Genomic DNA, 13,817 nt, shown 5'->3' on the forward strand with positions numbered 1-13,817 from the left:
ATTATTATATATATCTCATGAGCAGGTTGATCTTCTTTCTAAAATCAACCATAGGAACTTGGTATCTTTATTGGGCTACTGTAACAAAACCGAGCAAGTTATGCTGATCTACGAACACATGTCAGGAGGATCCCTACGAGACCACCTTTATGGTAAATTATGCAATGTAAAATATGTTTGTTTCAGTCAATAAAATAGCCAAGGTAACCAACAAACATTTGGTTGTTGTCTTCTTTTTCAGGTCCTCGTGCAGAAAATTCATATCTGAATTGGAAAAGAAGGCTCAAAATAGCTTTAGATGCAGCACAGGGTAATTATTTCTCTTAATTATTTTGAAATACAGTAGATATGTACAATCTAAAAGGTAAAATAGCTATTGATGTATCTCATCTGATTGATTTCCGATTTTTATGTGAAGGTTTGGAATACCTGCACGTGTGTTGCACCCCAAAAATAATTCACAGGGACATCAAGACGGCCAACATACTTTTGGATAGCAATTTGAATGGGAAGTTGGCCGATTTCGGTCTTTCGAGGGTGACAACGGATGAAGAGGGTACTCATGTTACCACGACAGTGAAAGGAACGTTCGGATATCTGGATCCAGAGTATATAACTTACTCTCTCTGCAAAATTCTTTATGTTAAAGGAATTCAATGTATAATTAAGAGTACATATGATTTTTTCACCATATTTGTCACCTAATTTTAAAGGAATTCATCTATAATTAAGAGTACATATGATTTTTTCACCACACTTGTTTTTATCCTGCCAGATATTACAACACTCAAATGTTGACGGAGAAGAGTGACGTGTATAGTTTTGGAGTGGTGTTGTTAGAGATCATATGTGGTAGACCACCGATAGATACAAATTTACCTGAAGAAGAACTTAACATAATTCGATGGGTAAGGAACCTTATTATCAATCATCCAAAATATACATATTTAACAACACTGAGAACAGAATATGCAGTAGTGCATCTTCTGCTTGAGACTAACCATGAGTATCGGCATCGCGTTACAGGTGACACCGCATCTACTAGAGACCGATGAAAATGGTGGCAAAATAATAGATGTCATAGACAAAAGGTTGTGTGGAGATTACTGCCTGAAATCCATGATTAATGTTGCCAAAACAGCCATGAGATGTGTCCAGGCTTTACCGTCTTCTAGGCCGCCTGTGAGTGAGGTAGTGGCAGAGCTCAAAGAGGCTATCAAACAAGAGGATAATGATTCTATTTCAATTGCAGAGGAGAATGGTATCCAAAATGGGCATGCATTGACTGGCGAGGCGAATTCAACTAAACGCGAAGGAATGGAGTGGAGCGATAACAGCTCCAACATGCCAAATGAAGGAAGATAACTTCGCAGATACGGATCGAACGAGAGGGGCGAACAGAACTCTAATTCTAAAGATTGTTTAACCTTCTTTATAAAAATTGTTATGTATAGCACTTCCATGGGAGCATCTAACATGTGAACTACTTTGAGCCGGTGTTGATTAATACTATCTTTCTCAAACTTTATATTTTTGTATAATCCTGCAATAAATTTGAATGAGGTAGTAATTTCCTTTTTGTCTTAGAGTCAATGCTTTCGGATTCTGAAGTAACAACGAATGTGAAGGTATGAGTATCATTCCCAGATCATCCCCGTTGCCTCACAACTAATAACTTGTACTGAAATATGAAAATTAAGTTCTTCTCAATTATAATGATGCTAAAAACGAAATTCTATTCGAACTAAACAATCGTAACAATCTGATGCTTTAGTAGAAAAACATGGTGCTTCATATTGTTACCATTAAATTCGTGTATGCTCTGCTCCCAGAAACTACAGTGAAAAAGGATTGAAAATGAAATCCAAACTGACCATTGCAATGAAAGGTTTTTGCATTTAGACTTTGTTGGTTGTATCTTACACATAGCACACAAAATGACAAGCGCCACTTTCGCAATAAGCATAAGATTATATGCATTTAACTCTAGTTCGTATAAGCCCCATAAAAATTTCGTCCTAGAAATTAAAAGAGCACAGGCACCCTCTGATCTGCTTTGTTTTTAGGAAAAAAATTAATAGAATGTGCTCGATGATTAACTAACGAATGGGAGTCAAATAATCCCTTCACAATTAAGCTTCAATTTTCCTTTTTCATCTTTCAATCCTTTCGGATATTTATTAATCTTTCCCATATGTGTTGGGAAGGCAATATGGACAAGACAAAAATTCACACACAAAACACATGATTTGTATTTTTCTCTATTACACACAAATTTGATTCATTATAATTGATCTCAATGTGGGGTATTTATGCTTTCTAACTAACCACTCAACTAAAGCTCACTTGCGCTAACATTTTCATGCAAACCCACACTAAATTAAAAGAGCACAGGCACCCTCTGATCTGCTTTGTTTTTAGGAAAAAAATTAATAGAATGTGCTCGATGATTAACTAACTAATGGCAGACAAATAATCCCTTCACAATTAAGCTTCAATTTTCCTTTTTCATCTTTCAATCCTTTGGGATATTTATTAATCTTTCTCATATGTGTTGGAAAGGCAATATGGACAAGACAAAAATTCACACACAAAACACATGATTTGTATTTTTCTCTATTACACACAAATTTGATTGATTATAATTGATCTCAATGTGGGGTATTTATGCTTTCTAACTAACCACTCAACTAAAGCTCACTTGGGCCAACATTTTCATGCAAACCCACACTAAATTTGGATTTCCCAAATATAAACAGAACTCGAACTAAGTCACACTAGCTCAAATTAACTCACACTCTTAATATAGACTACTCTGTGTGTTGGAATAATTAGATAATTTTAATATTCCCCTTTAATTACGACCTGTAAACTAAAACACTACTCATCACAACTCAAACATGCTTGCTATTCTAAGTCTCCTCTAGCTTCACAACACCTAAGTTTCCTCTATCAAGCTCAAGGAAATCTTTTTCTAATGGCTTAGTGAATGTATCACCCAATTGATCATTCGATTTACAAGGATTTGAATAAACTTCTCCATTGCTCACAAGTTCTCTTAAAAATTGATATCTTGTATCTATATGTTTTCTCTTTTGATGAAACACAATATACTTTGGTAGTGCAATGACTTAGATGTTGTCACAATAAACTTTTGTTGATGTTCTTGTTTCTCCTGAAGTCCATCAAAAGTCCTCGTAATCATACTATTTGACATGTTGTTGATGTCGCTGTTACATATTTTTATTCTTCTTATGAAAGTGTCAATATAGATTGCTTCTTAGATGTCCATGATATCACACCTGAACCAAGATGAAACAAATAACCAAAAGTGTTTTCCCTATCGTCCAAACTTCCTACAAAATTACTATCACTGTAACCAACCAAATCTTTCTTTTTTGTGCTTTCATATAATATGCCACAATTTGTAGTTCTAACTATGTTTCTCACAATCCTTTTGCTAACTTTTCAATGTGATTATTTTGATGACTCCATAAATCTACAAATCAGACTAACTTCATGCATAATATCTGATCTTGTAGTTGTGAGATACATAATATTGTTAACCAATCTTCTGAACAGAGTTGGATTTACATATGATCGTTCATCATCCTTACTTAACTTTGTACCTATCACTACTGGTATAGGAGCAGGTTTACAACTTTCCATTTTGAATATTTTTAGCAATTTTTTTTCATATTTATTTTGACAAATAAAATTCCTTCTCTGGTTGCTCAGTGTCTATGCCAAGAAAATATTTCATAAGACCAAGATCTATCATTTCAAATTCTTTCTCATTGGTACTTTAAACTAGTCTAGTTCAAGATCACTAGTATAAATCATATCATCTGCATGCAAACAAACAATCAAAATTTGACCATGCTCATTTATATTTGTGTACAATATTAGTTCAATGTTGCTTCTGCTAAATCCATTCTTGATCATATAACTGTCAATTTTTCTATACTAGACTCTCGGAGGTTGTTTGAGTCCACAGACGCTTTTTTCAATTTATAAACTTTGCCTTCATGACCTTCAACTTCATATGTTGAAAATAGCAACAAGAAATGTTAAAAATAGAATTCAGAATTTCCAATCTAATTTGTCCTTGAATTAAGTTGTGAATTAAAATCGAATTCTATTCTCATAGCAACTTGTAAATAGTTAATTAAGTTTAATCAACTTAATTAGCTTAGGAATTTCGAGTTGGAAGTCTTTTGGAAGTCATGTATATGTTCTCCCTAGATTTTAGGCGTTGAATATGAGTTCAGATTGAGTTGTAATTAGATAACTCAGTTTTACTGAGTTATAGTCAGTTAAACTAATTAAAAATTGTTTGTTGAACTAGCAGAGGATTAACAATCAGTTAGTGCACTGGCGCATCCACAAAAGCTACTCCAGATAACTGAAGATTCACTCATTGGAAACTCATGCATGTCAGTTCTGAGAAAGACCAAATTGATATTAGAGTGCAAGGACAATGTACTATTAGTTGTATGATTTATTGAGTTGTAAATATCATGCATGCAATCAAGAAGAGGACCTAATTAGGATTGTGTAGTTTTGGAAGCATGAATTTTCTATAAATATGGGTTATTCATCATAGGAATTGCGCAAGGAAATAGGGGCTTGGAGAGCTACAAAATAGGCTAAGGATTTCGTTTGGGCTAGCTTGTGAGCTGAGAGTTGATTATACTTGTGCAAGAATTGTTCTTGTGAGAACAAGCATTATATTCTCATCTTGGATTTTTTATTAATGCAATATAGATAGTATGGGTTTTGAGTTGTGGTTTTCCCTCGATAAATATTATGTTGTGTGTAATTGATTATCTTCCTCTTAATGATTATTGTTTTCATTGATCTTTATGGGCTTTCGCTATAAAGAGTATAGTAGATTCTTGTCTTGTGTTTTTGGAAATTACATGAGTTGTGAATCTACTGGAAAATATATATAGTATCGGCGCTGAAGACATTATACTAGAAGAGATTTCAAAATTTTGAGTTTTGGGTTACAGTTGAAATTCGAATTCGCAGTACATACTTCAGGATCAGTAGATGGCGTTCTACAGTTTGCAGCTCAAGCATGCCTTAGAAGGAAACTCCAATTATATAGCCTGGAGGGACAGAATGGAGGTTGTGCCAGAGGATAATGACTTGAAGGAATTTGTTGATCAAGACATTCCTAAACCAACAACATCATATGCACATAATCTAGCCGAATGGAAGAAGTGTGTGGCGATCGCCAAGCGGATAATCCTTGAAGGAGTTCGAGACCAGATTGTCTCGAGTCTCCATAGCAAGGAAACTCCGTATGCTATGTGGAAAGCATTAAAAAACTTGTATTAGAACAACATTGACCAAATGAAATTGGCACTGAAGGACAAACTTTGAAAAATCAAGATGGAGGCGGGCGACTCAATTCAAAATTACTTGACCAAGTTCACTCATTTTCAAGATGAGCTTGGAAGTGTTGGAATCACTGTTGCCAAGGACGATATGGTGAGCCTAGATCTTCTAGGACTTCCCAAGAGTTGGCATAGTTATTATGAATCTATCAATGGGATGGAGAAGCTGCCAAATTGGGAATGACTCTGGTCAGATTTAGTACAAGAGGAGTTTCGACAGAACACCAAAGATGGGGCCTCTTCCAAGAAAGTGGAAGAGGACTTTCCCTTAGTGAGTAAGGAAAATAAGGCCAAGCGAAAGAAATCCCAAGGCGAGGCGGGCGACAAGAAGATGGACTTGTCGAAAGTCAATTGTTTTCACTTCACGAGCACGGGCACTATGCCATGAATTGCCCACAGAAGAAAGAAAGAGAGAAGGAGCTTGCAGTAGTTGCAGCAGGTAAAGCTCTAGCTTCACAATTCAAACTTGATTTCACTCTCATTGCATGCATGACCAACACTATAATGGGAGGTGTGTGGTATCTTGATAGTGGTGCCTCGTTCCATATGTGATTGGGAACATATATCTCTTTAGTGATTTTGATGAGAAAGACCTCAAGTATAACATAGAGTTTGGAGATGATGGGAGGTATAGTGCTACCGAGTTGGGTACGGTTACCTTTCAGAGGGAGTCTGTGATGCAGGAGCATCTGGTCGACAGGGCACAGACCGAGAAGAGGCAGAACAGGTTTCTGAAGAAGATTGGGAGAAGTGAATATTTCTACAGAAGGACAGCAAGACTGTCTTAGTTTTTATTATTATTATCATTTTTGTTCTTTAAGGATTAGACTACAGCATTTAGTTTATTAGCTTAAGTGACTTGTTAACTTGTTTCTATTTCAGTTGTAATAACAGGTCCTAACTATAATTGTTAAGGGCTTGTAGTTATAGGTTTTGAATTAAGATTATTAGAAAATTAGACAAAAGACCATAAATCATTGTAAAGCATCAAACTCTTACGAGACAGCAAGAACAGATAAACTAACAATAGCCAAATCATGTAACTGGAGTAACTGTCAGGTAACTGTAATCTGGAACTAACTAACAATTACCTAACCACTGAGCTATTGTATAAGAAGAGAGGAAAAATACATGTAAAAGGTTTTGGAGTGCGACATTGAAACAAGAGAAATAGCAGAATACCATTCTTTTCCTTCATATATATTATTCAGTGCATCCTAAATAAATTTACAGATTGTGATTTTATGTCCTCGAAAATACATCTTGCATCTACAGAGAATTCTTATCATTGTATCTATTATAAATACGAACCGTGACAGAGTTTCACACAGCATCCACGCACAATTCATCTATTTCCATTTACTGTTTACATACATCCATTGCAAAGTAGTATTGTAACCAAAATTTCATTAATCCGAGAGGCAAACGCACACATACATCAAGTTCTGTTCATGAAAATAAATTGCAGGCCAACACAGTGACAGGGTAATCCAGTTACAAGCGTCTCACAACCAGCCGAAGCCGAAGTCAAGTGAAGAACGAAAGGAGTCGGGTTATCAAGCAAGAAGAACCACGGTCCTCAAACCACAGTTAAGCAACAACACCGAAGTCCCACAAAAAATAATTACATTTGCTGTGTATAACTATTATCCAGACATAACATTGCCAACGACCAAGCAAGCGAGAGCTCATAAGGCTATCCAAGCACGGCTGTAGAATGACCAAGTGACAAAAAAAGCAAAGGACCGAAACATTTATCGACAAATAGCACAGAAACCCTCTGAAGATTACAAAGTGGGTCGAACCCTCACATAGACTTGACTCATAAACGAAATACAGAAAACCATGGCAAACAAATACCGTGCAGACCAAAAGCCACAGAAAAAGGCGAAATAGAAACAGAGCTACCCGGAAGATAGGCGGTCGAATCCCCTGCAAGGCCACGGAACCAGTTGCCTGCAATCACGGTGACATACATTGTTAGGGTCGCGGATGTAAACAAACTCATGCAATAGTAAATAATCAATGAAAGCCGAATAGACAAAACAGAGGAAGGAAAGACCAGACGGTGTAGAACCTTACCAGTTGTAACCAGGTCCATAAGCCGCAGAATGCTCAGTGACAACCTAACCACAAAGGAGCTGTGAAGGGTTAGGCGAACATTCGAGTTGAGGATAAGAATATATAGCATGCAACGAACCCTTACCTGAATCGACGGAGTTGGACGATGGTTTGAAACCAGAGACGGAGCTGCAACTTTGAGCTTCCCACCGAGACGGAGCCGAACCTCTGAACAGAACCCATAAGCAGAACCGAATACCAGAACAGAGCCACAGAGGGCGGAGCATTGCAGAGAGTGACAGAACTCATAAGCAGAATCGAATACCAGAACAGAGCCACAGAGGGCGGAGCATTGTAGAGAGTAACAAAACTCATGCACAGAGCCGAACACCAAAGCATAACCACAGAGAACAAACAAACAGTGAAAATGACCGAATGACCGCGAACAATCCAGAGAAAAGGGCCAAGTGAGGATTAGGGTTTTGCCAAATCCCGAGACGGACAGGTGGAGCGTGGAGAGGCGGAGAGGTACAGGCGGGTGATTAAATATCACCTAATCCATAAATACACAATCAACAAATATCTCATTACAACATAATCACACAAGTCCACGTAAGGTGCGGGAGTGAGGGCCACGTGGGCTGGGTTCCCATCAATTGGTATCAGAGCAGTTTTCTTTAGTTAAGAGAAGATGGCAGAAGGACAAGTGCCAAGACGAGGACGTGGAAGAGGTGCACGTAGAGGAGCAAATGAAGGATTGCGAGAGCAAATTAGAGTTCTTACAGCTCGCTTGGAAGCAGTAGAAGCGGGTAGACGAAGAGACCCAGAACTGGGAGACACCAGTGAAGAGGAGGTGATGACAGCTGCAGAAGGGTCTGATGAGGAAGCTCCAGAATTGAGGTTGCTGCGACAGGTTTTGATGGCCAGCAGCAAGCCAAAAACAGAAATCTCAAATTATGATGGCAGTCTGTCTGCAGAAGTCCTGTTGGACTGGATAAGCGAACTGGATAAATATTTTGAAAATGAAGAAGTCAGTGAGGATAAGAGGGTTAAGTTCGCTGCCACTAAGTTGAAGGGGCACGCACTATTATGGTGGGACAGTGTCCAAGCAGACAGAAAGAAGATGAACAAGACGCCGATACGACTATGGTCCAGGATGATAGCGAAGTTGAAGGGCAGATTTCTGCCGAAAGATTACCAGGTGGAATTATATCGGCGAGTGCAGAGTCTAAGACAAAAAGGGATGACAGTTAGAGAGTATACCGAAGAATTTTACAGGGTAAATTTACGTGCTGGTTATACTGATGATAACCCAGAAAAGACAGCAAGGTACGTAAATGGATTAAGGATGGAGATACTAGATGAAATTAGTATTCTTTCTCCCCGGAATATTGAAGAAGCCTTTCAGAGCGCTGTTAAGGCGGAGGAAAAGATTAACCGAAAACAGAACAGCAGAAGAGGGAGAGGAAGTAGCAGAGGACGAGGACAGTCCTACGGAAGAGGTAAGAGTGCTGCAAACAGCGAAGAAAGCAGCAGTTCAAAAGCTTCAGGGACAGCCGAAAAAGGAGATAGCACCAGAGGAGGTCGGTCATACCAGAGAGGACGAGGGAATGGCCGCGGAAGAGGGGTGAATGTCCAGTGCTACAGGTGCCACAAATGGGGGCACAGAGCCTTTGAGTGTCCAGAAGCTGAACAAGCTGGTCAAAGGGGAACGATGATGGCACAGCCTGAAGAAGCTGAAGCACAACCCCGGGAAGTGGAAGACATGGCAGAAACGGGGGAAGCTTTAATTTTGAATAAAGTGTTGATAAAGCCAACCAAGGAAGTGGCTGAAACAACCCAGAGGAAAGCACTATTCCGGACAGTTTGTAAGTCGCATGGAAAGTGCTGTAAGGTAATTATAGACAGCGGGAGCACTGACAACTTGGTAGCCACGGAAATGGTGGAAAAGTTGGGGTTGAAGCGGCTGAAGCACCCCACACCTTATAAGGTGTCGTGGCTGCAGAAAGGACACCAGTTGTTGGTCGATGAACAATGTGAAGTGGAGTTCCGCATTGGCAAGTATCACGATACAGTGGTCTGTGATGTCATGCCAATGGACGTGTGTCACATACTGCTCGGAAGGCCATGGCAGTATGACAGGAAGGTGACACACGATGGCAAAACAAATTGTTATAAATTTACGAAGGATGGGGTCAAACATACACTTGTACCCATCAAGGAGGAAGATACAGCTGAATCCAGTGGGACAAAAGCATTATTACTTGGAGGAAAGCAGTATATAAAACAGATTGAAGAAAATGAGATTAATTTTGCAGTGGTAAGGAGGATGAAGCTAGTATTACTGAGCGTGGAAAGGTCAGAATTGCCTAAGGAGATCCAGGAGTTGTTAGAAGAATTCAATGATATTGCGGCTGAGGAGTTACCTGATAAGTTACCTCCCAAGAGGAGCATCAGCCACCATATTGACTTTATACCCGGATCAAGTTTACCGAACAAGGCAGCGTACAGAATGAGCCCCAAGGACAATGAGGAGGTACGCAAACAAGTGCAGGAACTGTTAGACAAGGGACTGATCAGAGAGAGTTTAAGCCCCTGTGCGGTACCTACAGTCCTTGCACCCAAGAAGGGGGGAGAATGGCGAATGTGCACAGATTCGCGGGCCATAAACAAGATCACCATTCGATACAGGTTTCCCTTGCCTAGAATGGATGATATGATGGACTGTCTTAGTGGGGCAGCGTATTTTACTAAGATCGATCTGAAAAGTGGGTACCATCAGATCAGGATAAGAGAGGGAGATGAGTGGAAGACAGCCTTCAAGACCAACGAAGGACTGTACGAATGGCTGGTCATGCCATTTGGATTGAGTAATGCTCCAAGCACTTTTATGAGATTGATGAACGAGATGTTAAAAGAGTTTATAGGAAAATTTGTAATAGTCTATCTGGATGATATTTTGATTTTCAGCAGGACGAAAAGAGACCACCTACAGCATATCCGAAGGGTGTTCGAAAAGCTGCAGCAGAACAAACTGCTGGTAAACTTAAAGAAATGCACTTTCTTGCAGAAGGAGTTGATTTATCTGGGGTTCGTGGTAGCAGAGAATGAGTTGAAGATGGACCCAGAAAAGATTGAAGCGATCATGAGTTGGCCGTCACCCAAGAGTTTATTCGAGGTACGTAGTTTTCACGGTTTAGCAAGTTTTTACCGGAAGTTTATCAGGAATTTTAGTGAAATCTGCGCGCCCATGTTGGAAACCATCAAGAAGGCCAGCCAACCTTTTTGCTGGACTAAGGCGGCAGAAAACAGTTTCCAACTCCTGAAGCGTAAGATAACAGAAAGGCCAATCTTGAGACTGCCCGATTTCAGCAAACCTTTTCAGGTTCGGTGTGGTGCCAGCGGGACAGCTATTGGCGCTGTACTCAGTCAAGAGGACAGACCAGTGGCATTCTTTAGTGAGAAGCTGAATGAGAGTCGGCAGAAGTATTCGTCATATGATAAGGAATTTTATGCAGTGGTTCAAGCCTTGAAACATTGGAGGCACTACTTACTGGGAAATGAGTTCGTTTTGTTCTCTGATAATTCTGCTTTGCAGTACATAACTCAGCAGCACAAACTGAACCATAAACATGCCAAGTGGGTGGAGTACCTACAGAGTTTCACCTTTGTGTTGAAACACATAAGTGGGCAAGCCAACAAAGTGGCGGACGCTTTGAGTAGAAGAGCCCTGCTCTTACAGGAAAGTGGCATACAGGTGATGGGAATTGAATATTTGAAAGATTTATACCAGATGGACGCGGATTTCAAGGAAGCTTTTGAAGCATGCCAGAATCCCGTATTGAGGAATAAAATCCCATGGCTAGATTACAATCTACAGGAAGGATTGTTGTTTCGAGGGGGACAACTGTGTGTTCCAGATTGTTCGATGAGGGAAAATCTGGTGAGAGAGAAACACAGTGGCGGACTAGCGGGACATTTTGGCGTCAATAAGACAGTGGAGCAACTCGCGCATTTTTATTACTGGCCAAGGATGAATCGAGACGTGCAGCGGTATATAACCAGGTGTAAAATCTGCCAACTAGCAAAGGGACACAGCCAGAACACGGGGCTGTATACACCCCTACCTGTTCCAAGCAGGCCGTGGGATTCAGTCAGCATTGATTTTGTCCTAGGATTGCCTAGAACACAGAGGGGGTATGATTCGGTGATGGTGGTGGTGGACAGGTTTTCAAAGATGGCTCATTTCATTCCTTGCCGGAAGACAAGCGACGCCACGAACGTGGCACATCTTTTTTTTACGGAAGTAGTTCGACTACATGGCTTACCAAAAACTATTGTTTCAGACAGGGATGTGAAATTTACAGGACATTTTTGGCGCACCCTGTGGAAAAAGCTGGGCACACAACTAAACTTCAGCTCTGCGTATCACCCGCAGACTGATGGACAGACAGAGGTGGTAAACAGGAGTTTGGGCAACTTATTACGCAGCTTGACGGGAGAGAACTCACGATTGTGGGACCGAGCTCTTGCCCAGGCAGAATTCGCTTATAACGATTCGCCAAATAGGAGTACCGGTCTTAGCCCATTTCAAATCTTGTATGGTATGCATCCGCGAGGAGTACATGAATTACGAGATTTGGGACAGCTAGAAAGAAGGAGTGCAGACGGGGAAGATTTTGCGGAGGCAATGAGTGAGCTGCATGAAAAGGTCAAGACAAGACTACAGGACAGTACGCAGAAATATAAGCAACATGCAGACATAAGGCGGCGAGAGGTAAACTTTGAAATTGGGGACGAGGTCCTTGCACATTTGCGCCGGGAACGGTTTCCTAAGGGCACGTATAACAAACTAAAGTTCAAAAAAATCGGCCCATGCAAAATTCTGCGAAAATTCTCAGCAAATGCATATGAAATTCAGCTGCCACCTGATATAGGCATATCACCCATATTTAATGTGGCAGACCTGTTTCCATACCATGCCCAAGCAGAGGAAGGACGAATGGTACAGCCACAACGGGACACCCAGTTCGAGGACAATCTTTGGAAGAAACAGTTACCATCGGTCAAGACCCATGAGATAGAAGGAATCATCAGCACGCAGGTGGCCAAAAAGACACGCAGAAAGGAATATCTGCGTTATCTCGTTAAATGGAAGGACCGTCCAATGGAGGACAGTTCTTGGCTTGACGAGATGCAGATCCGAAAGGCAGGTTACTCGGTGGAAGAACTCCTGGAACGAAGCCATGAGAACTCTCTTTTACCCCGGCAGCCTGATGCAGGAGCATCTGGTCGACAGGGCACAGACCGAGAAGAGGTAGAACAGGTTTCTGAAGAAGATTGGGAGAAGTGAATATTTCTACAGAAGGACAGCAAGACTGTCTTAGTTTTTTTTATTATTATCATTTTTGTTCTTTAAGGATTAGACTACAGCATTTAGTTTATTAGCTTAAGTGACTTGTTAACTTGTTTCTGTTTCAGTTGTAATAACAGGTCCTAACTATAATTGTTAAGGGCTTGTAGTTATAGGTTTTGAATTAAGATTATTAGAAAATTAGACAAAAGACCATAAATCATTGTAAAGCATCAAACTCTTACGAGACAGCAAGAACAGATAAACTAACAATAGCCAAATCATGTAACTAGAGTAACTGTCAGGTAACTGTAATCTGGAACTAACTAACAGTTACCTAACCACTGAGTTATGGTATAAGAAGAGAGGAAAAATACATGTAAAAGGTTCTGGAGTGCGACATTGAAAATAAGAGATATAGCAGAATATCATTCTTTTCCTTCATATTTATTGTTCAGTGCATCCTAACTAAACTTACAGATTGTGATTTTATGTCCTCGAAAATACATCTTGCATCTACAGAGAATTCTTATCATTGTATCTATTCTAAATGCGAACCGTGACAGAGTTTCACACAACATCCACGCACAATTCATCTATTTCCATTTACTGTTTACATACATCCATTGCAAAGTAGTATTGTAACCAAATTCCATTAAGCCGAGAGGCAAACGCATGCATACATCAAGTTCTGTTCATAAAAATAAATTGCAGGCCAACACAGTGACAGGGTAATCCAGTTACAAGCGTCTCACAACCAGCCGAAGCCGAAGTCAAGTGAAGAACGAAAGGAGTCGGGTTATCAAGCAAGAAGAACCACGGTCCTCAAACCACAGGTAAGAAACAACACCGAAGTCCCACAAAAAATAATTACATTTGCTGTGTATAACTATTATCCAGACATAACATTGCCAACGGCCAAGCAAGCGAGAGCTCATAAGGCTATCCAAGCACGGCTGTAGAATGACCAAGTGACAAAAAAAGCAAAGGACCGAAAC

General features: G+C 40.1%; 1 protein-coding gene across 1 annotated transcript; it reads left to right on the forward strand.

Annotated features, from left to right (window-relative positions):
- The first annotated feature begins 9 nt into the window (after window positions 1–9).
- On the forward strand, window positions 10–1,504 carry LOC149255980 (putative LRR receptor-like serine/threonine-protein kinase At5g48740). The gene is made up of 5 exons (XM_089457352.1): window positions 10–152; window positions 242–310; window positions 419–608; window positions 776–908; window positions 1,027–1,504. The coding sequence occupies exons 1-5, from the start codon at window positions 101–103 to the stop codon at window positions 1,363–1,365; spliced, it is 783 nt and encodes a 260-aa protein (XP_089313478.1). The 5' UTR covers window positions 10–100; the 3' UTR covers window positions 1,366–1,504.
- Window positions 1,505–13,817: the final 12,313 nt, after the last annotated feature.

The sequence above is a fragment of the Pinus tabuliformis genome, chromosome 7, assembly GCF_031772625.1.
Source record: "Pinus tabuliformis cultivar Carrire ecotype Pingquan chromosome 7, CPIR1, whole genome shotgun sequence".
Taxonomy (NCBI): Eukaryota; Viridiplantae; Streptophyta; class Pinopsida; order Pinales; family Pinaceae; genus Pinus; species Pinus tabuliformis.